Below are 27936 nucleotides of genomic sequence, written 5' to 3' on the forward strand. Positions count from 1 at the left end.
CTCAGGTACTGAGGGGGAATCTGGCCAGTATGACAGGGACAGCCTTTTCATCTTGTTAAGGCTTGTGATGTTAGGTGCTACTTAATTCATACTGTTGAATTGAATAGTTAGGAATATCACTTAACCAAAATTAACTGTCCAGCTTTCGTTTAGAATCAATCGTCCCGTCATAATTGCTGTTACATGTCGCTTCTGCTTGCTTTCAATTTAGGTCATCTACTACATGGGCGAAACATGGATTTTGGACTATTTCTTGGGTAAGTAAAAAAAAAAGAATGTGGTATGTCTCAATCCCTAAGAGTAGGTAGTATTACATTGATGAAAAAGTTAAGTACCAAGTCGTTCCCAGACTATGACCAGAAAGGAAGACCCTAGATTCTTTAGTTTTGAGACCAGATTAAGCATGCTCCTATTCAGCTGAGAGTAAAAGAATAGCATTCTATTTCATGCGTCCTCTTTACCTTCCTGAAAAAAAATATGACAGTGCTTTGTAATTGGAGACCTAAATATTATCTGGGATTTGCTATTTATAGGCTGTGTCATGTTGGGGGAGGTACTTAACTTCTCTGATGGAAAATGGAAGATAAAACTTACCTATATTGGAAAATCCTTGTGAATATTGACCATTGGGGATTAGGTCAATAAGGCACCTGTTATAATATCTGACCAGGCTTCCCTGGTGGCTCAGATAGTAAAGAATTCACCTGCAGTGTGAGAGACCTGGGTTCAGTCCCTGGATTGGGAAGATCCACTGGAAGAGGGCATGGCACCCCACTCCAGTATTCTTGCCTGGAGAATCCTCCTGGACAGAGGAGCCTGGCGGGCTGCAGTCCACGGGGTAGCAGAGCTGGATACGACTGCGCGACAAAGCACAGCACACAGCACAGCGTAATGCCTGACCATCGTCATCATACTCATCCTTATTGTCACTGCTATTAAATGTCACTGAAATTTGTCTTTTGTAGGTGGAATATAAATAATGATACTTGGGTCATAACTGAGGAACTAAAACCTTTAACAGTGAATTTGGACTTCCAAAGGAACAATAAAACTGTCTTCAAGGCAACAACCTTTGCTGGCTACGTGGGCATGTTAACAGGATTCAAACCAGTAAGGAATCTGTTGTTACCAGATTTTACAGGTAGCTCTGTATGAATGCTGATCTTCTCAGGTGGCTCAGACAGTAAAGCGTCTGCCTACAATGCCTACCATGTGGGAGACCCGGGTTCAATCCCTGGGTTGGGAAGATCTCCTGGAGAAGGAAGTGGCAACCCACTCCAGTATCCTTGCCTGGAAAACCCCATGGATGGTGGAACCTGGTAGGTTACAGTCCACTGGTTCCAAAGAGACGGACACGACTGAGCGACTTCACCTCTGTGTGAATGATGGAGTCTAAGGAAATGAAAACCTGAAAAGAATATGAAGCCCCAGTTCATCCCATCGTACTTCTTGTTACCTTTAGCTCATAAGGTAGAGAAGAGTAGGAGGAAGTGAAGATTTCTGAGCCTTTTCTGGAGATAAAGCCCATGGTGGGTCTCTAGGGCTGTGAGTGTAAACCCTGGAATCTGGCCATGGCTCTGGCCCTCAGGCAAGTTAGTCATTAAGTCCTTGCACTTGAATTTCCTTGTTGGAAAAGTGTGGCCAATAACATCCATCTACTTATCTCACACACTGGATGTGAAAAATGCTTTGAACTTCTACAAGTAGTATCATGCCTTGATTTTGTTTCCTTTCCCCCCACACCCCAAAGTCCCCAATCTAGGCCCTGATATAACAGTATACAAAAGAGCACAGTGAGAGGGCCTTAAACAGGCTGGTGGAGGTTTCTGACCTCACTGCTTTGCTTTCTTTCCAGGGACTGTTTAGTGTTACGCTCAATGACCGCTTCAGTATAGATGGTGGTTTTATGGGTAAGTAGAGAGCTCTCAAATGAAACGAGAATGTCATAGCTGTTTTAAGAACAGCTAGGCTGTGCTTTCTGATTAATAGTTTAATCTCTTCTAGGTCCTGTGACACTGTGTGTGTTTTATCTCTTCCAGGTGTCATGGAATGGATTTTGGGAAAGAAAGATGCCCAGTGGATAGGGTTTATCATTAGATCAGTTCTAGAAAATAGCACAAGGTAATCTGTTTGGTTGCTTTATTATCAGATTTTTTATTTTTTAAATTTTTCCTTGAGGTATAATTGACATATTAGTGTAAGAAGCATACTATAAAATGTTTCGGTATTTGTATATATGACATAATGATCACAATAAGTCTAGTTAACATCTGTCACCACACAGTTACGATTTTTTCCCTTGTGATGAGAAATTTTAAGATTTCTTTACTATGAAACTTTCAAATATTCAGTATAGTATTATTAACTATAGTCACTATGATGTACATGACATCCACAAGACTTATTTTATAACTGGAATTTTGTACCTTTTGACCCCCTTCACCCATTTTACCCACCTCTCACCACCCTGCCCCCACCTCTGTCAGCCACCAGTTTGTTCTCTGTACCTGTGAATTTTTTTATTTTTTGTTTGTAGATTCTAAGTGTGATCACATGGTATTTGTCTTATTTATTTAATTTAGCAAAATACTCTCAAGGCCCCTCCATGTTGTCACAAATGGCAAGATTTCATGCTTTTTTATGGTTAAATAATATTCTATTGTATATATACTGCATTTTCTTTATCCATTCATCCTTCCTTAGGTTGTTTCCATAACTTGGCCTATTGTAAATGATGCTGCAGTTAATGTGGGGGTGCGAATATCTTTTTGAGTTAGTGTTTTCATGTCCTCAGATCATTACTTAGAAGTGGGATTGCTGGGTCGTGTGATAATTTTAGTTTTTTGAGGAACCTTCATACTGGTGGTTCTGTAGTGACCGCACCAATTTACATTCCACCAAATGCCCCAGGGTTCCCTTTTCTCCACATCTTGGCCAATACTTATCTCTTGTCTTTTTGATAATAGCCAGTCTGACAGGTGTGAGATGGTCCTTATCGTTGCTTTGGTTTGCATTTGCCACCTTCTCATGCACCTGTTAGCCACCTGTATCTCATCTTTGGAAAAATGTCTGTTCAGATCCTCTGTCCACTTTTTAATCAGATTGTCTGGTTTTTGCTATTGAGTTGTATCAGTTCTATATGTATTTTGGATGTTAAATCCTTATCAGATCTATGATTTACAGATATTTTATCCAGTTCAGTAGGTTGACTTTTCATTTTGTTGAAGGTTTTATTTGTTGTTTAGAAGTTTTTCAGTTTGACATTGTCCGATTTGTTTATTTTTGTCTTTGTTACCTTTGTCTCAGTGTCAGATCTAAAACTTATGGCCAAATCATGTCAAGGAGCGTATTACCTGTTTTTCTTTAAGCGTTTTACGATTTCAGGTCTTAGGTTTAAATCTCTAATGCATTTTGATTTTTGTGTATGGTGTGAGGTAGTGGTTTGGTTTCATCCTTTTGCATGTAGCTGTCCAGTTTCCCAAACAGCATCTTTTGAAGAGATTGTTCTTCCCCAGTGTGTATTCTTGGTTCCTTTTTCATAAATTATGGGCTGTTTATTCTCTTTCACTGATCAACATGTTTTTATGCCAGCAGCATGGTTTTGATTACTGTAGCTTTGTAATACGGTTTGAAATACAGATGTTCTTCTTTTTTCAAGATTGCTTTGGCTATTCATGGCCTTTGTTATTCCGTACAGATTATAGGATTGTTTGTTCTATTTCTGTGAAAAATGCCTTTAGAATTTAATAGAGGTTGCAGCGAATCAGTGTAGATTTCTTTGGGGTAGTATGGACATTTTAATATTGATTCTTCCAATCCATGACCATGGAATATCTTTATTTGTGTCTTCTTTCATCAGTGTCTTATAGTTTTCAGTGTACAGGTCTTTCACCTCTTTGGTTAAATTTATTCCCATGTATTTTATTCTTTTGGATGTGATTGTAAATGGGACTATTTTCTTAATTTGTCTTAATGATGTTACTAGTGTATGGAACCACAACTGATAGTTGTATACTGATTTCATGTCCTGAAACTTTACTGAATTTATTATTCCTAAAATTTTTTTTTCATGGAGAGTCTTTATTATAGTATTATGTCATCTGCAAATAGTGACAATTTCACTTCTTCCTTTCTGATTTGGATACCTTTTATTTCTTTTTCTTGCCTTATTATTCTGGCTAATACTGCCAATACTATATTGAATAAAATTGGTGAGAGTGGACAAGTTTGTCTTGTTCCTAATCTTAGAGGAAAAACTTATAACTTTTCACTATTGAGTATGTTAACGGTGGGCTTCTCTTATATGGCCTTTAATTATGTTAAGGTGTGTTCCCTCTGCACACACTTTTTTGAGATGTTGAATTTTGTCAAATGCATCTGTTAAGATCATATTTTATCTTTCATTTTTTTAATTCTTTAATTGGAATTGCTTTATAGTGTGTTGTTTTCTGCCATATGACAATGCAGTTCAGCCTTAATTATACATATATCATCTCCCTCTTGAACCTCCCTCTCCTCCCCCCGCCTAAGTCATCATAGAGCACCACACTGGGCTCGCTGTTATACTGCAGCTTCTCACCAGCTTCTACTTTACAGGTGGTAGTGTGTACATGTTGATGCTGTTTCTGCATCTGTCCCACTTTCTCATTCCCTCACTGTGTCCACAGGTTCATTCTCAGTGTCTGTGTCTCCCTTCCCTCCCTGCAGATGGGTTCATCAGTGCCATCTTTCTAGATTCCACATATATGTGTTACTATATAGTATTTGTTTTTCTCTTTCTGACCTACTTCACTCTGTATAACAGGCTCTAGGTTCATCCACTTCACTGTAACTGACTCAAATTCATTCTTTTTTATGGCTGAATAATATTCCATTGTATATATGTACCACAACTTCTTCATCCATTCATCTATCCTTCATTGTTTAATGGGTGTATCAAGTTGATTAGTTCGTGGATGTTGAAACCATCTTTGCATCATGGTACATGAACCTTTTAAAGTAGTTTCTTTTAAATTACTCATATTAAAATACTACTGAGCTGTATCTTCCATTGAGAAACTATTTCAGAATTTCTTAGGTGAACCTTTGACACTAACATGGAATTCTGCATGTTTGTGTGTGTGTGTGTTTACAGCAAGAAAATTACTTATTTAAAACGTGCTAGGGATAGTGTATCTGTGAAGGGCATCTGTGAAGTTTTCTTGGTATGCAAACAATCCCCCACCCATACATTGAAAATCCATTTCCATTTTTGATAGCTCTGATTTTCAAGTAATAAAATAATTTATATTATTTTCCCTAGTTCTGTTGTTGAGTGAAAGGTATATAGACTGTAAGGGTAGATGATGATCGTTTCATTTGTCCTTCACGTTTGAGGGAACATTTCAGATCTGTTTCACTGTGAGGAGCGAGGGACTAGATCTCACTGTTTCACTGTGAGGAGCTTCACTGTGAGGAACAAGGGACTGTTTCTCCCTGAGCCATTGTTCACTATTCTTTTTAGAAAAACATGTTCCTCAGATGTCTTCCCTTAGTTTCCACAGCTAAAAGTTTCCATTTCGGGCTAACTAAAAGTGTTTCCTTTGTTATAAATGTTTCTTTGTAGTTATGAAGAAGCCAAGAATATACTGACCAACACCAAGATATTGGCCCCAGCATACTTTATCGTGGGAGGCAACCAGTCTGGGGAGGGTTGTGTGATTACACGAGACAGAAAACAGTCTCTGGATGTATATGAGTAAGTACATTTGCTCAGGCAAAACAGAAACTAAGGCAGAGACAGACACATGCGTGGCTTTAAGGCGTGAAGCCTAAGAGAAATCTCTCTCTTTGTATCTAGACTCGACCCCAAGCAGGGTAGATGGTATGTGGTACAAACAAATTATGACCGATGGAAAAATCCCTTCTTCCTTGATGATCGCAGAACACCTGCCAAGATGTGTCTGAACCGGACAACCCAAGAGGTACATTCCCAGTGTCATATAGAGAGAGAAACAGTGACTACTAAAGATTATATCCATTCTAACATTTTTCATTGCCCTTTAAAGAATTTATAAACCTCCTAACAGTCATTTGTCTCTGGACAGTTTCCACTGAGTTTTTAACATAAAAAGCAAAATTTCGCCATACTTTTTCCTTGTTAATGGTGGACACCACTCTGTGGAGTTGAATGTCAGGAATTCAAGAGGGGAGGGAGAGAAAGAAAGAAAGCATGCTATATTAGAATCATCACCTGAACAGTGACCCGAGGGAAATTCTTTTATAGGGGTTAGGGGAGGCTGATTGAAGAATATCTTGGTCTAATGACCCATTTGTGTGGATAAAGCTGCCAACATCTGCATTTAATGTACTAAAAGTAACTATTTTTGTGTTTTAGAATATCTCATTTGCAACCATATATGATGTCTTGTCAACAAAACCTGTCCTCAACAAGGTATCTTTTTTTTAATATATGTACATATGTGTGTGTGTATATATATTCTTTTGATTTTAGGAAAAGAATTTGATCCCATGTTTTATCTTTCCCCTTTGTCTTGGATCAGTCAGAGCTAGAATTCCAAGTCATGTTCAGCTTAAGGCTACTTTTTAAAATGTTTTTGTGTGACCAAAACTGTAACTCTTGGGGTGTGACAAAGAGGTTGGTCACTGCAGCTTGATCTCCAGTTTGGTCAGAGAACTATCTCCAGCTTTACTTACATGGCATTTGGATTGAATTTAGCATGTTATTAGTGACTTCTCCGTCCATGAGGAGTTGAATGCTGTATGCTGCAACACCTAATGCTAGACAAAAGGAAGTCTGAAGTCTATTTTCAGACAGCTTTCTTAGTGGATTAGATTTTTTTCTTAAACGTTATTATAGCCTTTCCCCTACTCTTTAGCTAAAATATGGAAAAGTCTTCTGATCATCCAGTTTGCTAATAGCCCCCCTCTTGCGTGTTTCTGATTCCTCTAATTTTTCCCATTTGTTCCTTGCCTTCTTTTGCTGAACCCTAAGATCAGTGTGCCTCCGTGAGAACCTGGCTCCTGAGGGAAGCTTTCCCTCTGCCCACTGACCCCAACGTCTCATTTTGCCCACACCATCTTTGCTTGAGTTCACAGTTGGGTTACTTACAGATTCTTGTGTGAGTTGGGTGTGTACCTTCTAACCTGCATGTCTGTATAGTTTCCCTCACTGCTTGAGAAATGCTTCCAGGATAAGGAAAGCCAAAGCTACGCTCTTCATTCTCCCACAGTATACCACTGGTCTTTGCAAAGTATGCATTGAGGAGCGTTAAGTGAGCCTTAAAGCATTGTTTGTGAAGCAGTATACAGCACAGAATTAAGACCTTGTAAAGAACTGAACATTCTCTGCCACACCTGTTTAAGACATGGTAATGGTTCTATTGAAGTCAGTTGTTTTCATTATTATTGACTTATTATGTGGACCTTTTGTTTTGTGTCTTTACACACACACACACAATCCACTATGGGAAGCCTGGCGTGCTGCAGTCCATGGGGTCGCAAACATTTCAGACACAACTCAGCAATTGGGCAACAACAAATTTAATGTTAAAAAACTTCATAACCAGTTCCATAAAAAATGCTAATACAAGTAGGGTCATCTTAGAACTGAAAACATCCTTAAAGTAAAAGTTGACTTTTCTTTCAGCTGACGGTATACACAGTCTTGATAGATGTTACCAAAGGTCAATTTGAGACGTACCTGCGGGACTGCCCAGACCCCTGCATAGGATGGTGAGCACACACCTGGCCTACAGGATGCGCCCTCTATGACTTCGGGACGGGAGCTCACGTGGGGCTGGGTGGAGTGGCGTCCGATCTCCTTCCAGAGACTCAGGGCAGTTTCTCTTTGAGGTGTGAGCTTGTCCTGCTGAGTATGTTTATAGTTCACAGGCTGTTTTTGTCATAATGTAGGTGATTGCTATGTAACAGATAACTTCTTTCAGTGAAGTACAGCAGTCATCCAGAGTTTACTGTGATTCATTTTGGTCTGACATTTGGGGGCGGGGGTAGGCAACTAAAACTGTAGTGGGACCCTCCATGGAATAAAGCCAAGATTCTCAGGAGCACTGAACCCTGTACCTCTATGTGAGTCAGTTAAACAGCCTCTATTACTTAGTTTTTCACTTTTATCTACGTATTTGTGGTATGTTTTTGTCTTTTCCTCCTGGCTCTAACTACTATTAAAGTCAATACACCATTGTCTCTGCTGTGACAGCTGTGTATTTCACTAACTTTGATGGGATGGGCATGAGACAGGCATTCAGCTGTATGTTTCTCTTCATGGACATCACCTTGATTCTGAATAGAAGGTGGCACTAGTAGTAAAGAACCCACCTGCCAATGCAGGACACATTGAGATGCGGGTTCAATCACTGGGTTGGGGAGGTCCCCTGAAGGAGGGCATGGCAACCCATTCCAGTATTCCTGCCTGGAGAATCCCATGGACAGAGGAGCCTGGAAGGTTATGGTCCATAGGGTCACAAAGAGTCAGACACAACCAAAGAGACTTAGTTAGCATGCACAAGTAGTACCTTTTGGGGTTCTTGAAGTAGCCAGTATGCAAGGCAGCCTTTTATACTCAGAATTGAGGTGTTTCCTTTCTCATAATTAGCCTCCAGCTAACCCCAGAAAGTTATTAAATTTCAAAAACAGTCCCAGGTTCTGTGAATCAACAGTAAATAAGCAGGTCAAAGACAAATGGAAAATAGGAGATGAACAGTTACTTAACTCTTCGTAAGTATCATTGAATACATTTTTTATTTGTCCTTGTGCTCAGTATGTATATTTTTAAATGTAAATTCCTAAAAATGTTTTAGAAATCAATCTATTTATAAGTGCTAATAGAACTTGTTAACCTTTCATATTTTCATAATCAATTTTGAAATGTATGCCAGCTGGGCAAGACTGTAGCCACTTCATTTCTGTATAATGTCAGCTGTCTTCATGACATTCAGTAGTCCCTGGAAGAAGTATCAGTCAGCAGTCATGTACACTGATTCAGTGTATATGTACGTGTCGGTTTGAGGGTGGCAGCTATGGAGAAATCCAAGCTGAGTATATTTAACATTATAGGGTTATGTAAGTGGGTTACTGAACTTATGACTAAGTGATCACAGTCTTACATGACTCAATGTAATTCAGTGGTTATCAACTTAGTGTGTAGGTGTCCAAAGGCAGCTTCCCCCAACACAGGAGGTGCTTCCACCACACTGCAGTGATGAAGCAAGGAGAATTACAAGAGGTTGTGTGTTAAAAACAGGATTTGATTTTTAAAGATCCTCTGTAATTTACAAATTTCATAATTTTTTAAATAGAAACTGTCATGAATTTTTCATGAAGTCCCATGTCCCCTGCAGTTTACCTCAGCGTGTCTTAAGACAATGTCATTTTCTCTGTGTGCCACGACCTGAGAAAACGGGAAAGCAGCATCACAGAGCTCTGGATGGAAACCCGGAGGCGGGCTCTGCCTCTGGATCACCCAGTGGTGCGGCCTGGGGCAAGCCACCACGCCTTTCTGCCCCCCTCTCACCTGCCCTGTCAGGTGAGGGTTTAAAGCCAGTTTTCCCCCAAGGTTTCTTCTAGCTTTATGAATCCACACTTAAACTGCATCTCACGTTAGCAGGCAGTTAGGGAGCAGTTGATATCCAGGTGCTGCTGGAGATGTCAGAACTGTTGTAGTTTTCTTTATTCACACACATAAGTGGATGAATCTAATCAAACATTTTCTTAATAAATAGTTCAAAATAATGATGACACTCAATTTGCAAGAAGCAAATTAACATGCATTGTTAAAAGCAATTATGGCAGTAGCTCAGATGCCTCCAAACAGCCTGTCAGTTGCAAATAGTTATACACAGATAACACCTGGATAACATGTATATCTTACACACAGGCGGTAAATATGTTTTGAAAACATGTAACTCCTAAGTTCAATATCAACACTATATCAATCTCAGGAAAACATAGTTAATTCAAGTTACGCCCTACAGTAGCCCACTGGGCTAAATAATTCCAGCTCCCACATATAGATAAGATATGAAATGGGGCTGACAGCATTATTTCAAAGTATTAATGATGGGAGAGAGGAATTCTAACAAGTCAAGTCCAAGACCATGTATGCCCAGGTGTTTGTGGGTTAAGTGCAACCTCATTACTTGCAGGATCAATGACCTTGATGCTCATAACAGTCTCTGTTTTTCATGTACTCAAGCTACAGCAGACCATATCACCAGATGGAGTAAGTAACACTCTTCATTTCAATTACTGAGAATAAGTATTTCATTGTGTAACTAACACTTAGTCACTGGCTCGCCCTGACATTATCAGTACAAAATTAAGTTTATTGTCTGAACTACAGAAAATAGATTATATATTTTTTCCTGTTAATTTACAGTTGCTACATGGAATGAGTAAAATTGTCACTGCTGTTTGCCTTTAAGGATACTGACTTCTTCTTATATATGTAATAGTTTCAGTATTGAAACTACTGCCTATGAGAGCTGGCAATAACTCTGATTGCCAGTGAGTGATTATGTCATGTAGGGGAAGGGGTGCCCCTGGGCATTATGAGACTCAGGTTCTAGTCTTCGCTCTGCCACTTACTTTCCCTGTATTTAAAATAGGAAGAAATCAAGGCCCGATGGAAGATCTTTAATATTTGCCACATTTTTAGGGCAACCACAGACCAAGGAATGAGGTTTGGCTGTTTTATAACCAAAAGAATAAGGGAATCTATAACAAATCAGTAAGTACTGAACAAGACTGTCATCTTGGAAACCAGTAAAAATTTCTATTTTTCAAATCATTTCCATGTAGAAAATCTGCCATGGCCAAAGCAGTCTGATATGGAATATATTTTTCTACCATCTCCTTAAAGCTCTCAATATGCCAGGATTTTTTTAATTGTAGGTGGTTATTTAGAAGAGATTATAGCTATTTCCTTTTCTTTTTTTAAATCATAGAATTGATAGACTATCCAGCTAGATCCTAGATTTCAACAGTTGAATTGAAGTGCTTTTAATTTTTTTTTTAAACTCAGCTACTTAGTGATAAATTTGCCATTAAAAACAGAAGAGCTAATAAATTTTCAGGTGATTTATAATTTTAACCAAAGAAATTATCCTTTGTTGTATTATTCTGTGTAAAATACAATGAAATAAAATTTAAAACCAACTGCAGCTTTCCTAAGGTAGTCAGAAAACAGAAGTGTACGTTTGACTAAACTATTTTTTATAATTTTATTTTTGACAGTTCCATTAATTTATAGTTACTTTTTCCCTCTTAAACACATTTAAAATTTGTAGCACTGTGAACAACAGATTTTAAAGAGTTAATATTTTAAGAGTTCAGCTTAAAAAACTAGGTGCAATTTTTTATCCCGACATTAACAACAAATTTATTTAGGGATAATGTTTTCTCTTTTCATGTTCTGCTTTAGATATGGCCACAAGATTTAATAGTAATTTTAAAATTTTATTAATAAGGTTATATAACCCAGACATAACCTTAATAAAATAAGACAAAATTAATAAAATAAGACAGAATTTGGTCCACTGGAGAAGGGAATGGCAAACCACGTCAGTATTCCTGCCTTGAGAACCCCATGAACAATATGAAAAGGCAAAATGATAGGATACTGAAAGAGGAACTCCCCGGGTCAGTAGGTGCCCAATATGCTACTGGATATCAGTGGAGAAATAACTCCAGAAAGAATGAAGGGATGGAGCCAAAGCAAAAACAATACCCACTTGTGGATGTGACTGGTGATAGAAACAAGGTCCGATGCTGTAAAGAGCAATACTGCATAGGAACCTGGAATGTCAGGTCCATGAATCAAGGCAAATTGGAAGTGGTCAAACAGGAGATGGGGAGAGTGAACATCGACATTCTAAGAATCAGAGAACTAAAATGGACTGGAATGGGTGAATTTAACTCAGATGACCATTATATCTACTCCTGTGGGAAGGAATCTCTTAGAAGAAATAGAGTAGCCATAATGGTCAACAAAAGAGTCTGAAATGCAGTACTTGGATGCAATCTCAAAAACGACAGAATGATCTCTGTTCATTTCCAAGGCAACCCATTCAATATCACGGTAATCCAAGCCTATGTCCCAACCAGTAACGCTGAAGAAGCTCAAGTTGAACGGTTCTATGAAGACCTACAAGACCTTTTAGAACTAGCACCCCCAAAAGATGTCCTTTTCATTATAGAGGACTGGAATGCTAAAGTAGGAAGTCAAGAAACACCTGGAGTAACAGGGAAATTTGGCCTTGGAGTGCGGAATGAAGCAGGGCAAAGGTTAATAAGTAATAAGAGTTTTGCCAAGAGAAAGCACTGGTCACAGAAAACACCCTCTTCCAACAACACAAGGGAAGACCCTACACATGGACATCACCAGATGGTCAACACCAAAATCAGATTGATTATATTCTTTGAAGCCAAAGATGGAGAAGCTCTATACAGCCAGCAAAAACAAGACCAGGAGCTGACTGTGGCTCAGATCATGAACTCCTTATTGCCAAGTTCAGATTTAAATTGAAGAAAGTAGGGAAAACTGCTAGACCATTCAGGTATGACTTAAATCAAATCCCTTATGATTATACAGTGGCAGTGAGAAATAGATTTAAGGGACTAGATCTGACAGAGTGCCTGATGAACTATGGATGGAGGTTTGTGACATTGTACAGGAGACAGGGGTCAAGACCATCCCCACAGAAAAGAAATGCAAAAAAGCAAAATGGCTGTCTGGGGAGGCCTTACAAATAGCTGTGAAGAGAAGAGAGGCGAAAAGCAAAGGAGAAAAGGAAAGATATAAGCATCTGAAGGCAGAATTCCAAAATATAGCAAGAGGAGATACGAAAGCCTTCCTCAGCGATCAATGCAAAGAAATAGAGGAAAACAACAGAATGGGAAAGACTAGAGATCTCTTCAAGAAAACTAGAGATACCAAGGGAACATTTCATGCAAAGATGGGCTCGATCAAGGACAGAAATGGTATGGACCTAATAGAAGCAGAAGATATTAAGAAGAGGTGGCAAGAATACACAGAACTGTACAAAAAAGATCTTCATGACCCAGATAATCACAATGGTATGATCACTCACCTAGAGCCAGACATCCTGGAATGTGAAGTCAAGTGGGCCTTAGAAAGCATCACTACGAACAAAGCTAGTGGAGGTGATAGAATTCCAGTTGAGCTGTTTCAAATCCTGAAAGACGATACTGTGAAAGTGCTGCACTCAATATGCCAGCAACTTTGGAAAACTCAGCACTGGCCACAGGACTGGAAAAGGTCAGTTTTCATTCCAATCCCACAGAAAGGCAATGCCAAAGAATGCTCAAACTACCGCACAATTGCACTCATCTCGCACGCTAGTGAAGTAATGCTCACAACTCTCCAAGCCAGGCTTCAGCAATACGTGAACCATGAACTTCCAGATGTTCAAGCTGGTTTTAGAAAAGGCAGAGGAACCAGAGATCAAATTGCTAACATCTGCTGGATCCTCGAAAAAGCAAGGGAGCTCCAGAAAAACATCTACTTCTGCTTTATTGACTATGCCAAAGCCTTTGACTGTGTGGATCACAGTAAACTGTGGAAGATTCTGAAAGAGATGGGAATACCAGACCACCTGACCTGCCTCTTGAGAAATCTGTATGCAGGTCAGGAAGCAACAGTTAGAACTGGACATGGAACAGACTGGTTCCAAATAGGAAGAGGAGTACGTCAAGGCTGTATATTGTCACCCTGCTTATTTAACTTATATGCAGAATGCATCATGAGAAACACTGGGCTGGATGAAGCACAAGCTGGAATCAAGATTGCTGGGAGAAATATCAATAACCTCAGATATGCAGATGACACCACCGTTATGGCAGAAAGTGAAGACGAACTAAAAAGCCTCTTGATGAAAGTGAGAGTGAAAAAGTTGGCTTAAATCTCAACATTCAGAAAACGAAGATCATAGCATCTGGTCCCATCACTTCATGGCAAATAGATGGGCAAACAGTGGAAACAAGTGTCAGACTTTATTTTGGAGGGCTCCAAAATCACTGCAGATGGTGATTGCAGCCATGAAATTAAAAGACACTTACTCCTTGGAAGGAAAGTTATGACCAACCTAGACAGCATATTAAAAAGCAGAGACATTACTTTGCCAACAAAGGTCCATCTAGTCAAGGCTATGGTTTTTCCTGTGGTCATGTATGGATGTGAGAGTTGGACTGTGAAGAAAGCTGAACGCCGAAGAATTGATGCTTTTGAACTGTGGTGTTGGAGAAGACTCTTGAGGGTCCCTTGGACTGCAAGGAGATCCAACCAGTCCATTCTAAAAATCAGTCCCGGGTGTTCATTGGAAGGAATGATGCTAAAGCTGAAACTCCAATACTCTGGCCACCTCATGTGAAGAGTTGACTCATTGGAAAAGACCCTGATGCTGGGAGGGACTGGGGGCAGGAGGAGAAGGGGACGACAGAGGATGAGATGGCTGGATGGCATCACCGACTCGATGGACGTAAATTTGAGTGAACTCTCGGAGTTGGTGATGGACAGGGAGGCCTGGCGTGCTGTGATTCATGGGGTCGCAAAGAGTCAGATACGACTGAGCGACTGAACTGAACTGAACTGAACCCAGATATAGTAAAATAAAAAGAGTTTTCTGTGTGTAGATACTACATTAAGTTTCTGTCAGACCTACTTTTTTCAGTTACACCGCTGAACTACTTGATGGCTTCTATACAAGAAGCCATTGGGTTACGTATCTTACTATTTTTCTAAATATACAAACAATATAGTAATTTATTCCTTTTGGTAAAAACGTTTCTTCAGTGAAACAAAAAAAACAAAAATCTCTTTATTTCACTCTTTCCAATTCTGCTTCTCTCCCAGGAGGTAACCCCTCACACAAACTGCTATGTCTATGTCCTATGCTCATTTTTGTTGTTCCTTTAGCAGCATGAATTTCTTTCCGTGTCCGTATCAGTTTTCATCATATTTTAAAATTCTTTGTAGGATTCTAAAATACAATCTGTGGACATTTAGTTCATTTTCATGGCTTTGCAATTATAAGTAATGCTATAGTGAACATACTTGGAATGAAAGCCTATAAAGCAGGTAACAGATAAAGATGTGTTTAGGTGCACACTTATTTTGTATGACGCTACTGAAGTCCCTTCCAGAATGTCTGAATCTTTATGCACTTCCACCAGCAGTGGGGAGAATTGCTCTTCCTGAGACACGCAAACAGTAATTGTAGTTAAATGACATCTGTGAACATATTTGTAAGGGTGAGACTACAGTTTCTCTATTTCTATTACCAGATTCATTTTCAGAGAATCCCTAGCACATCCTGCAAAGACATCCCTCGGGAGATGGGGTCAGATGGCCTACAACTCCCCAGCTTGGCGAGGGTCCACTGTGAGTACTGATAACAGGTGCTGTGTTGGAGCAACTGAAAAAGGGAGAAGAAAGACCAACAGAAGACCTCTAAACCTAAAACATCTGAAAGGGTGGGAAGAAATCAAGAATTAGGACTCCTGGCTGATGTGCCAAAACAGTATTTTCCACCTACACAGAATAAACAGCTTGTGACCAACTCACTTCACATTGTAAGTCAACAAATTCAACACTTAGTGATGTATTCAAGGTGCTATAATTATCGTTTCGTAAATTAAGTCATTTTGGAAACACCAACTACCTAATTCAATCCTTTTGGCTATTGAGTCATTGAATTCCACATCACTCAAGAAAGCCTGTTTGCTCAGCAATGAAACCATGCAACAGAAGCAGAGGACATGCCCCCAAACAAACAATCGTGGCATGAGACCCACGTCCCTGCCCAGTGAGCTCAGTAGGTGCTTAGGATAACTCCTCTGTGCACACTAAAAACTATAAGGAAAAGGCTACATTATACTAGAAACTGATATGATTTACCATTTTTAGCACGTTACTGCCTTTTTGCGCATTTCCACTGCACCATGACAGTCGCAGCTTGACCGGGCATGGACAAGAAAACTCCACTGGAGAACCAGAGCTCCTCGAAGCACCCCTAAACACCACCTAGTGGTTTCAGTTTGTCCATACGATGTATTATTCAGCAATTCAAAGGTATGAACTATTGATACATGCTACACAAATCTCAGTATCAATAACCTCAGATATGCATGCAGATGGCACCACTTTAATGGCAGAAAGTGAAGAGGAACTAAAGAGCCTTCTGATGAAGGTGAAAGAGGAGAGTGAAAAGGGTAGCTTAAAATTCAACATTCAAAAAACTTACAGATTATGGCATCTAGTCCCATCACTTCATGGGCAAATAGATGGTGAAAAAAATCAAACAGTGACAAACTATATTTTCTTGGGCTCCAAAATCACCACAGATGGTGACTGCAGCCATGAAATTAAAAGACATTTACTCCTTGGAAGAAAAGCTGTGTCAAACCTAGACAGTGTATTGAAAAACAGACATCACTTTGCTGACAAAGGTCCGTATAATCAAAGCTATCATTTTTCCAGTAGTCACGTGCAGACATCAAACCTGTCAATTCTAAAGGAAATCAGTCCTGAATATTCACTGGAAGGACTGATGCTGAAGCTGAAGCTCCGATACTTTGGCCACCTGATGCACAGAGCCAACTCTTTGGAAAACACCCTGATGCTGGGAAAGATTGAGGGCAGGAGGAGAAGGGGCCAACAAAAGATGAGATAGTTGGATGGCATCACCAACTCAATGGACAGGAGTTTGAGCAAGCTGCAGATTAGTAAAGGACAGGGAAGCCTGGTGTGCTGCAGTCCATGGGGTTGCAAAGAGTTGGACACAACTGAGCAACTGAACAACAACATGAATCTCTAATACCCTGAGTGAAGAAAGCCAGACAAACTTAGATACAGTATAGTTGTATTTATATAAGTTTCTAGAAAATGCAAGCTAATCAATAGTGTCAGCAAATCAGTGGCTGCCTGGAGGTGAGGTGAAGTGGGGCAGAGGCTAGACGGAAGGATTCCCAAGAGGCCTCAGGAAACTTTGACAGACAACAGATAATGTTTATCATCTTGATTGTGCTAAAAACTCGGAAAGTTGCACAGAGTTCACAATAATCCCTCAAATAAGGTTGTTAAATATACTTGGGAGCACATCCAACACGGGTGGTCTGCTAAGTATTGTGGATACCATGTTGAGCTAAAAAGAAAAGGCAAGGTCTTTGTAGATCTTAAGACACTGAAGAATCCTGTGTCCCATTTTCTTGCTCAGCTCCTGCTCCCTGTTACACACACACACTTCCTCTCAGTGACTACAGTGTCATAGGAGGAAGTTGTTAACATCAAAGAGGATTCACTGGATCACTGCTTCAGGCAAGGGCTGCTAGAATTAGTCATCCTAGAGCCTGAAGCTAGACTTGGCGGCCATTTGGAACTGCATAGAATTCTCTGGCCTCTGTTTGTAGAGACAGTGACATCTATTTTTGTACTGTTAGGAAAGCTGTCTAGCTGTCCTCAGAAAAGCCAGCACTGGGTTAAAATCGTGGGCTCAGAAATAAACCCACACCCGTATAATTAATTAATTTTCCTCAAAGGAGGCAAGAATATACAATGGAGAAAAGACAGTCTCTTCAGCAAGCAGTGCTGGAAAAGTGGGACAGCTTCATGTGTATCAATGAAATTAGAATACTCCCTCACACTATATCTAAAAATAACTCAAAATGATTTAAAGACCTAAATGTAAAACGTAACACCATAAAACTCTTAGAAGAGAACGTAGGCAAAACATTCCCTGATGTAGACAATAGTAGTATTTTCTTAGATCAGTCTCCCAAGCTAAAAAACTAAATCCCAAAATAAACAAATGGGACCTAGTCAAACATAAAAGTTTTTTACATAGCAAAGGAAACCATAAACAAAATGAAAAGATATGGACTGGGAGAAAATATTTGCAAATGATGTGACCAACAAGGGCTTAATTTCCAAAATATACAACAGTCCATACAACTCAGTATAAAAAAAAAAAAAACAAAATTTAAAAAATGACTAGAAAACCCTAAAAAGACATTTCTCCAAAGACGACATACAGATGGGCAATAGGCACATGAAACGATGCTCCACACTGCTAATTATTAGAAATTCAAGTCAGAACTCCAATGGGGTACCATCTCACATTGATCAGAATGACCATTATCAAAAAGCCCACAAATAATAAACGCTGAAGAGGATGTGGAAAAAAAGGAACCCTCCTGGACTGTCAATGGTTACCCAACTCAGTGCAACCACTACAGAAAACAGTATGCAGTTTCCTTGAAAAACAATAGAGCCACCGTATGATCCAGCAATGCCACTCTTAGGCACACATCCAGGAAAAAGGAAAACTAGTTAGCAAGCTACATGCACCCAATGTTCACTGCAGCACACTTTATAACAGCCCATCAACAGATGGCTGGTTTAACATGTATGCAAACACACACACACGGAGTACTGGCTGTAAGAAAAGAAATACTGCCATCTGCGGCAACATGGAGGGACCTAGAGAATGCCACAGTAAGTGAATAAGTCAGACAAAGACAAATAGTGTATCACTTACATGTAGAACCTAAAAAAAATACAAATGCATCTATGTATAAAACAGCCTCAGACAGAAAACAATTTATGGTCACCAAAAAGGAAAACAGCGGGAGGGATAAATTAAGAACATGGGATTAACAAACTACTATATATAAAACAAATGAGTAACAAACATTTACTGTATAGCATAGGGAACCATAATACCTTGTAACAACTAGGGAAAATAAAATATATAGGAAAGTGAAAGTTGCTCAGTTGTGTCCGACTCTTTGTGACCCCATAGACTATGAGGTGCATGGAATTCTCCAGGCCAGAATATGGAGTGGGTAGCCTTTCCCTTCTCCCAACCCAGGGATCAAACCCAGGTCTCCTGCATTGCAGGCAGATTCTTTACCAGCTGAGCCACCAGGGAAGCCACAAAGGAATATATAATGTATATCATATATAATAGTAAATATATAATAATATAATACATATAAATATATATATACAAATAAAAAAGTCACTTTGCTGTACACCTGAAACACAATATTGTAAATGAATATTTCGATTAAAAAAGTTTTTGTAACAGTGAAGTATACATGTTGTTTTGAACAGTATACACATATATGCTTTCTCCATCCTTTCCTTTGAATTGTAGTTAAAGTGTGAGGAAAGGGTAATGATAAGGGCAGGGAAATAAACTTGACATAACATTTTGCAGTGACAAATGTAGATTTTAAAACATATCAGTGAAAAACAACTAGTCAGATGTGCTGGCATCCACTGTAATACTAAACACCATCAGTAATTGTATACAAGAACAAAAAGACTTCGAATTAATCTCCTCTACCCAAACTTATCTATATAATTTTCCTTGATGGATCTGATGCTTTGCTGAATTCGTGGTGTTTTTCATATAAAAAAATCCTTACTCAGCAGAAATGGCCTTCAGAGGGCCTGACCAATCACTGATGTCTCATTTAAATCTTGCTGTCAACATACACAATGTCACAAGAGAGGTGGTGCAAAATAAATATATATAACTATACTCCCCACGGTACTCCACCCCACCCCCCCCCAAAAAAAAACATAAGGAAATGAACTCTGCAAAATACCAAGTAGGAAATGGCCTTGTTTTTGCTGAGAAACTGTACAAGATGTTTGTGGTTTAGTAGTGTGATTGCATTGTCCTGTTCTCTGACCTCCTATATGACCAGCATATTACTAGAGACGGGAGACACACTACCGCTCCTCCTCTGCCTACTTAGCCACTCTCGGCAATAACAGAAGATGACAAGGCAAGCAAGGTTCCGTTTGCCTTTAAGGTTAGAAACTATTGATAAGGTTGGCCCTGTCCTTTTTTCTTCCCACATCTTGGATCAGCAATAACAGTCTTTCTTGGGATGTTTGGCCTTCTATTTATAGAAAGGTAGACAGAATGGAATTCATTTGCTTTGAAGAAGAGTTAACATTAAGTTGTTCTTGTTTCCCACAATTTAGCCACCAATCAGTAAACTGTCATGGTAATGAAACAATAATTACCTCTGTTCTTGAAAAAGTTTCTTTCAAAAGTCTACCTAACCACTTCCCTTTTCCCAAACTGGTGACCCTGAAATCAGCAATGCCAGAATTCTCTGAGTAGCCAAAGTCCAGCAAATAATAGGTCAGCTGAGTTATTACGTAAGTAGTGCATGTTATCGAAGTTCACAAATACAATCAAACTAAATTTCTGTATGGAGCCAAAAGACAACCCAAACGACTGGAAAGCTACAGTGTTCATGGATTGGAAAATAGTATCGTTTACATTCTTACTTTCTCAAATTGATTTATTTATTCAGTGCAATTCCAATTAAAATCCTGGCATGTTTTTAATGAAAACTAAGACAGTTCCACAATTGGAAATGCAAGATTACAGACACAGAATAGCCAGAAGTTCTTGAGAAAAAAAGAGGACTTAGAAGACTTACGTTGCCTACTTTTAAAACTTTCTAAAAAACTACAATAGTGACATGGATATGTCTAGTAAGACTAGATATATGAGTGGGACAGAGATTCCACACACAGACCACACATGGCCAACTGATTTCCATAAAGGTGACAAGATAGTTTATAATAGAGAGGGACAGTCTTGTCAACAAATGGTGTTTGCTCCCATTTATCTTTATATGGGAGAAAAACAAATCTGATCCTTACCTCACATAATATAAAAAATTACTCAAAATGGACAATACACCTACATATAAAAGCTAAAACTATAAAACCTTTAGAAGTAGGAAAAAAATCTCAATGACTTTGGCACAAGCAAATAAATATTCCTTAGGATACAAAGTACCAAACATTTAAAAAGAAAAAAATCATAATTACAAGCCACTGACTCGGAGGAAATAATTTAAATATATAAGACAAAGGACTAGCTATTATCTAGAATTTTTCCTTGGAAAGAAAGTTATGACCAACCTAGGTAGCATATTAAAAAGCAGAGACATTACTTTGCCAACAAAGGTCCATCCTAAATTAGTCAAGGCTTTGGTTTTTCCAGTGGTCATGGATAGATGTGAGAGTTGGACTGTGAAGAAAGCTAAGCGCCAAAGAATTGATGCTTTTGAACTGTGGTGTTGGAGTAGACTCTTGAGAGTCTCTTGGACTGCAAGGAGATCCAACCAGTCCATTCTGAAGGAGATTAGCCCTGGGATTTCTTTGGAAGGAATGATGCTGAAGCTGAAACTCCAGTACTTTGGCCACCTCATGTAAAGAGTTGACTCATTGAAAAAGACTCTAATGCTGGGAGGGATTGGGGGCAGGAGGAGAAGGGGATGACTGAGGATGAGATGGCTGGATGGCATCATGGACTCGATGGACATGAGTTTGGGTAAACTCTGGGAGTTGGTGATGGACAAGGAAGCCTGGTGTGCTGTGGTTCGTGGGGTCACAAAGAGTCGAACACAACCAAGTGACTGAACAGAACTGAGAATATAAAAAGAATTCTTACAACTTATCTTTAGGATACACTTTTACAAACTGAATTGGTCTGTCAAAGGATATAAATAAATATGAAAAAAACCTTGGTGCATATTGCCAAACTTACAGGTGGTACCAAATGGGTCATTTAGTAGGAAAACCGGTTGGGGGTGGGGGGACGACTGTGTCTCTCAGTCCCTTCCCAGAAACCCTTAGTAGATATTTCTAAATCTGAATAAAAACCTGGTTTTTTTGAATGGCTTTCCAATGACTGGTTTAAAATCTACTGTCCTATCACTGAATTCACTTCATTTTAAATAATTCTATATTCATTTTAATCATATCAATCAAGGCATATGACTTACCTATTAGCAAATTTGAAAAATAATAGCTAGGAATATATTTGTATTTTCCTCAGCTGGAACTTCTCTGTCTGAAAGACACTATTATAGGACTATTACACTGTTCTTTTCAAAACTGTTGAAGTAGAAAAGAATCTGTCGTAATTAAATGAGATAGCCACTCCTACTTAGTAAAATGTAACAAGTTGAACCTCTCTTTGAAACACTAACAGAATTTAATCATTTATTCATAGGCAGTAAACACTTTCTATAAGCCAAGATCTGCTCTAAAATTTAGTTATTCTGCAATAGACAAGCAGAGAAAAATTCCTGCCCTTTCCCCTTAATTACAGGGTAAAAAGGAAACAGAAAATAAGTAAGTAAAAAAGTGTTAGTTGCTAAATAATAGACCAAAAAAAAAAAAAAAGTGGCAAGGGAATGAGAGTCATCTGTTTAAGTTGGATATATACAGATCTCACTAAATGTGTGTCATTAAAATTGCTGAGAAAAGCATTCTAGGTTGAGAGAACAGCAGATGCAAAGGGCCAGGAGTGGAACGGGCCCTGGAGCACATGTCTGAGAAACTGCAAAAAGTCTGTGACTCAAGTTGAGTGAATAATGGGGAAACTGAGAAGTCAGGTAGAGGTTGAGAACTCATCCTGTAGGGCCTTGGAAAGACTGTTTTGCGCTTATTTGAAATGAAATAGAAAAAGCTACTAACATCTGAACAGAACCACTCTTGCTACTGTAATGAGACTAGGTTACAGAAAGCCAAGGAAGGGGTAGGGCCCACTGAGAAACAACCATAATAATCCAGTCAAGAGAGTCCAGAAATAAACCCACACACTTATGGCCAATTAATCTATGACAAAGGAGACAAGAATACATAATGGGGAAAGGGCAGTCTCTTCAATAACTGGTGCTGGGAAAACCAGAAAGCTACACATAAAAGAATGAAATTAGAACATTTTCTTACACAATATACAAAAATAAACTCAAAATGGACCTAAATATAAGGCAACAAACCATAAAACTCATAGAAAGCAGGTAGTATACTCTTTGATATCAGTCCCCTCAAAATTTTTTTTAGATATGTTTCCTCAAGCAAGGGAAACAAAAGCAGAAATAAACAAATGGAGCCACATCAAACTAAAAAGTTTTTGCACAGCAAAGGAAACTACAGACAAAGGGAAAAGGAAGCCTGCTGAATGGGAGATGATACTTGCAGAAGATTTATCTGATAAAGGGTTAGTATCCAAAACATACAATGAACTCATACAACTCAACACAGAAAAACAAACAACCCAATTAAAAAATAGGCAGATAATCTGAATAAACATTTTTCCAAAGACATACAGATGGCCAGGAGGCACATGAAAAGATGCTCAACATCATTAACCATCAGGGAAATGCAAATCTAAACCACAACGAGGTGTCACCTCACACCTGTCAGAATGTCTAGTATCAAAAAGAACAACAAATAAGTGTTGTTGATGATGTGGAGAAAACATCGTGTACACCGTTGGTGGGAATGCACATTTGCAGCCACTGTGGAAAATGGTATGGAAATTTTTCAAAAACCTAAGAACAGAACTGCCATATGAACCAACAATTTCATTTCTGGGTACATACCCAAAGAAAACAAAAACACTAATTTGAAAAGACACACGCACATCAGTGTTCACTGCAGCATTATTTACAAATGACAAGATACGGAAGCAACCCAAATGCTCATCAATAGATGAATGGGTAAAGAAAATGCGGTACACACATGCCCACATACACACGATGGAGTATTACACACAGCCATGAAAAAGAATGAAATTTTGCCATTTGCAACAACACAGATGAACCTACAGTATATTACGCCTAGTAAATAAGTCAGAGAAAGACAAATACTGTATCTTACCAGTTATATGTAAAATCTAAAATATACAAGAAATGAGTATAACAAAATAGAAACAGACTCATAGAGAACAAACCAGTGGTTACCAGGAGGAGAAGGAAAGGGAGAGATGCAAGCCAAGGGTAGGGAATAAAGAGGCACAAACTACTATGTATAAAATAAATAAGCTGCAAGAACATATTGCACAGCACAGGGCAGAGATCCAGTATTTTATAAAAATATTAAATGGAGTATGATCTATAAAAATAATGAATCACCATGTTGCACACTTGAAGCTAATACTGTAAATTCACTACACTTGAGTAAAGAACAAACACAAAAACCAAAAAGCTATCTGAAATACTAAAGTAGTACAAACTCCAATACTCTTCCTGTGTCTTAAACATTGTGGGTGATTTGGGGATGGTAAGAGTAAGGGAATAAAAGAAGAGTAAATAAAATGAAGTAGCAGAAGGAAGATAACTTGGTGAAAGTGACACTGTGGGAAACTGCCACATCTAAAATCCATTATAAGGAAAGCTCTTTAGACTTTGCCTCTTTACCAAAAGAGGGAAAATTACTTGAGTATATAACCAGAACATGTCAGAAAAGGTTCTGGTAAGTAGTTTTAAAAGCTCTTGTTTTGGAAATAGATTTTAAATAATGTCAGTTAGCACACCGAAAAGGAAGCAAAAACCTCACTATTGAGCTGTATAAGCTTGAGGAGAATCTTACCCCTTTTTTTTTGGATCTTTCTTTTCTCCAACATGAATATGTACATGATACCTGACATCAAAGCATTTCCACAAGCACTACTTCATCTGCCAGAGTAAGCTATGGCTACATGTATACTCTTCTAGGAAGATAAACTGAATATCAACTGTGAGACAACAGGTGAAAGGGCAATGAAAATGGAAAAACACCTGAAATGTATATATATGGACACAGCCTAACAAAGAGTGAGGTTTAACGCCAATGCTGAATGCTACCACTGTGGGCTGGTATAGCACTTTATAATTTTCAGTCTTTTCATGATATCATTTGATTAACAAAATGGCCTTAAACATGCAATTATACTCTGGGATATTCAGCTCATTAAAGGTGAAGATTTCTAATTAATATTCTTAGTATTTATAACTATACTATTTATAGTAAGTTAATTACATGTGATTTGCCAGACATGTATACTGGGGATAACTACACATAGGAAAAGTCATAATGCAAGAAATAATAATATTAAGTATGCGAGAGAACAGAACTCTGTTATACTGAAACATGCTGTGATTAGTTTTCAAAATAAATCAATAGCTTTCTATAAACTGCTGGCCTGAAGGATATTCTGTTGTGGATATGAGTCTGGGCAGATGAAATGAACTCATAAGATAATTAAAACTCTGTTCATATATGAATCAGTCATTTGTAGGCATAGAATTTTCCTGTGTTCCCTTTTCCTTTAATGGAAAGTGGGTCAGCCAGAGAGACTAGTTAATACGAGGAAAAAACTAGACATGTAAAGACAGTGAACATTAAAAAGTGAGTTGTGCAGAAAGAATAAGAAATGCTGGTTCCTCCAGGCAAGGCAACTGGGCAACTGTATTTGTACAGTGAAACAAGTGAAATTCAGAGCCAATTATTTCTTTGACAGCTTTTTAAAAATGAGTTTTTTATATTAAAGAAAGTTGAACAGGAAATATACCAATCTAATTTTGAGTAAACATGAGAATTTTCTGTACACACTATGTAAAACAGATGTAACTAAAAAATAAAAGAGCACAGATGCACTGTAAGAAAAATGTTTCTACTTTAATAACTCTCTCTGGCTGGTTGATATGTCATTATCTTTCATTTCTTTTTTTTTTTCTTTTAATTGAAACATAGTTGATTTACAATGTAGTATTAGTGTGTGGTATACATACACCAAAGTGATTCAATTATATATATATACACATATTCTTTTTCACATTCTTTCCCATTATAGTTTATTAGGGGATACTGAATAGTTTCCTGTGCTATACAGTAGGACCCTATTGTTTTCTATTTTATATATAATAGTTTGTATTGAGTTTTTTTTTTTTAAACACACTTAAAATCATCAAATAAGCCAAAATTCTGGAATAAATTCTAAAGCATAATTGAGTATGTTAATTTAAATGAAAATGCAATTCAGGGTTGTATGCAGGATACACATTTATTAACAGTGAAAAAGCATTTACCCAAAGTGAATGTTAAAAATACAAAGAGTACCTGCTGCACAGTCTGGTGAGCGCAATCTTGTAGGCGTTATTTTAACCTGCCTAGGTTTCTCTCTCACTTATTTTGACCTTTTCTTCCTCTTTTACCTCTAACCAAATTTTTAACTTAAAAATTAAGACAAACTACATATTGAATGCCTAACCCTTTAGCAACAGTTACCAGGGAAAAACATATTAAGCAAGTTATCTGCTCTCAAGCACTTAAAACTAAATTATCTACTATAATAGAAAACAAAAGACCAGATTACAACAGCTGTAAGTCAAATAAGCAAATTTGATAAGGTTCACAGATACTATGATAACTTAAGATGTAAGTACAATGATTCCACTGTATCCATCTTTAATTTGCATGCAGAGAGAGAGACAGTCTTAATATTTAATGTGTAAGGCTTGGCTTGAGTGTATCAAAATGAAGTTTCTGTATAGAGTCTAAAAACAAATACAGAACTTAAGTATACATATAATATATATGTATACTTACTATGCTTCAATTTCCCTGAAGTCAAGCCAACTGAATAATTCCTGCTTCTGGAATGACAGTGTTCTGAGTTAGTTTGATAAAGTTGGAGATGTATGTTTCACATAATTTAAATTACAGAACAATATAGTCAATGTCCTCAGAGGGAAATCCTCACTTAATATTCCTTGACTGGACATTATAGTTTTACACTGAGGTATCAGGCAAGAATTTCAAAGGAATACCAATCAAATTCTTTTTTCATGGGGTATTTCAGTAAACTGTTGACAAATTTAAAAGACTAATTTGGAATAATGCTTCGTATTTTATTCAAGGAACAATCCGTAAAGTTGACTTGTTAACTGGCTTCGTGAAGCCTTTAACTCAGTATACGGCAAGATGGGATCTAAAAGTACACCTCCTTTGAAAAGCTAATTTGCTTAGTGATAAAGAGGTCACGTAGATTCCCATTACTCCATACAGTACTTCATCTGCAAACCTGCTTCTCTCTCACTACACACAGAGACAACTGCTACGTTTTGGCCTAAATTATCGTCTCAGAAAGCAAGGTAGTCCAAAAGCAAATAGAACCTTAGTGCTCTGGTTCGTAAATTTAGTTCTATTAATCCCTACTTTAAAGAGCTTGGTTTTCCTTTTAAAAGTAATCACAATGTTACTTTCCTTGTTAAAGCGGAAACTAGTTATAGAAAATGTTCTCTCTTTTAACATTTAAACTGAGGCAACACAGATATGAATAGAAATCCTAGAAAATATTTATCTAATAGATAATTATGTAAATTCTAGGTACTAAGGACAAGTATTCTAAACTTATTATCCAATTTGAATAGAATATTTATATTCTATAATAACTTCTCAGAAATCCTGGATACCTTTATAACCTGCCCTATTCTTGCAAAGGAATAAGACTTGCAGGTATCTGAAAGAATATTAGACTCAATAGCAGCAACACTGGCATTATTTGGAAGCCTGGCCTGAAGGCCGGGCTTTATAATAAATAGTATATTTCTCTAACTCTTGATGGTTGCTCTTCTCTGAACAGCCTTATAGAACAATGACTTGCTGTATAGAATTCAATGTAATTTTCAAAAAAGATAAGTTTACAGATAAGTCCAAACTTTATTTAAAACTACATTTTAAATTCTATGTTACTAAACATCACAATGGGGAAAAAATCAGGACCAAAAAAAATGAAAGAAAGAATAAGAAAAAAACCCCACAGTGTATCAAGGCTTGAATCTGTCCAGAATTCAGTTTTTGATGTTTTAAACTGCCATGGGCAGAAATTAGCACACCTACCAAAATTGCAGTGTCAAACTGATTTACATTTTATACAGATTAAAACAGATGTTTATTTAGTGCCATTTTCATATACGTATTAATTATGTCAAGAAAGAGTTAGATGAGCCTCTGGAGACATCTCATGTACTTTGGGCTCCCACTGTTTCTGAAAAACAGAATCATGGTTAATGCCTTATAAATTACTTACA

General features: G+C 38.0%; 2 protein-coding genes across 3 annotated transcripts in view; one reads left to right on the forward strand and one right to left on the reverse strand.

The window, feature by feature from the left end:
• Positions 1-8193, forward strand: part of ASAH1 (N-acylsphingosine amidohydrolase 1) — a 28726-nt gene extending 20533 nt beyond the window's left edge. The window contains exons 7-14 of one of the 2 annotated variants that reach the window (XM_052661446.1): positions 212-257; positions 966-1110; positions 1856-1910; positions 2040-2121; positions 5606-5737; positions 5840-5963; positions 6377-6433; positions 7649-8193. In XM_052661446.1, the coding sequence (XP_052517406.1) occupies positions 212-257; positions 966-1110; positions 1856-1910; positions 2040-2121; positions 5606-5737; positions 5840-5963; positions 6377-6433; positions 7649-7738 (731 nt within the window). In that variant the 3' untranslated portion in view covers positions 7739-8193. Of the gene's footprint in view, positions 1-211; positions 258-965; positions 1111-1855; positions 1911-2039; positions 2122-5605; positions 5738-5839; positions 5964-6376; positions 6434-7232; positions 7343-7648 lie in introns of those variants that run through there. The other variant, XM_052661447.1, reaches the window with a different exon arrangement.
• Positions 8194-27541: 19348 nt separating this feature from the next.
• The window catches only part of PCM1 (pericentriolar material 1), a 75829-nt gene continuing 75434 nt past the window's right edge, over positions 27542-27936 (reverse strand). Inside the window, exon 42 of the mRNA XM_052661543.1 lies at positions 27542-27893. Coding sequence (XP_052517503.1) covers positions 27834-27893 — 60 coding nt within the window. The 3' untranslated portion in view covers positions 27542-27833. The remainder of the gene's footprint in view (positions 27894-27936) is intronic.

Source organism: Budorcas taxicolor, chromosome 24 (assembly GCF_023091745.1).
Source record: "Budorcas taxicolor isolate Tak-1 chromosome 24, Takin1.1, whole genome shotgun sequence".
NCBI lineage: Eukaryota > Metazoa > Chordata > Mammalia > Artiodactyla > Bovidae > Budorcas > Budorcas taxicolor.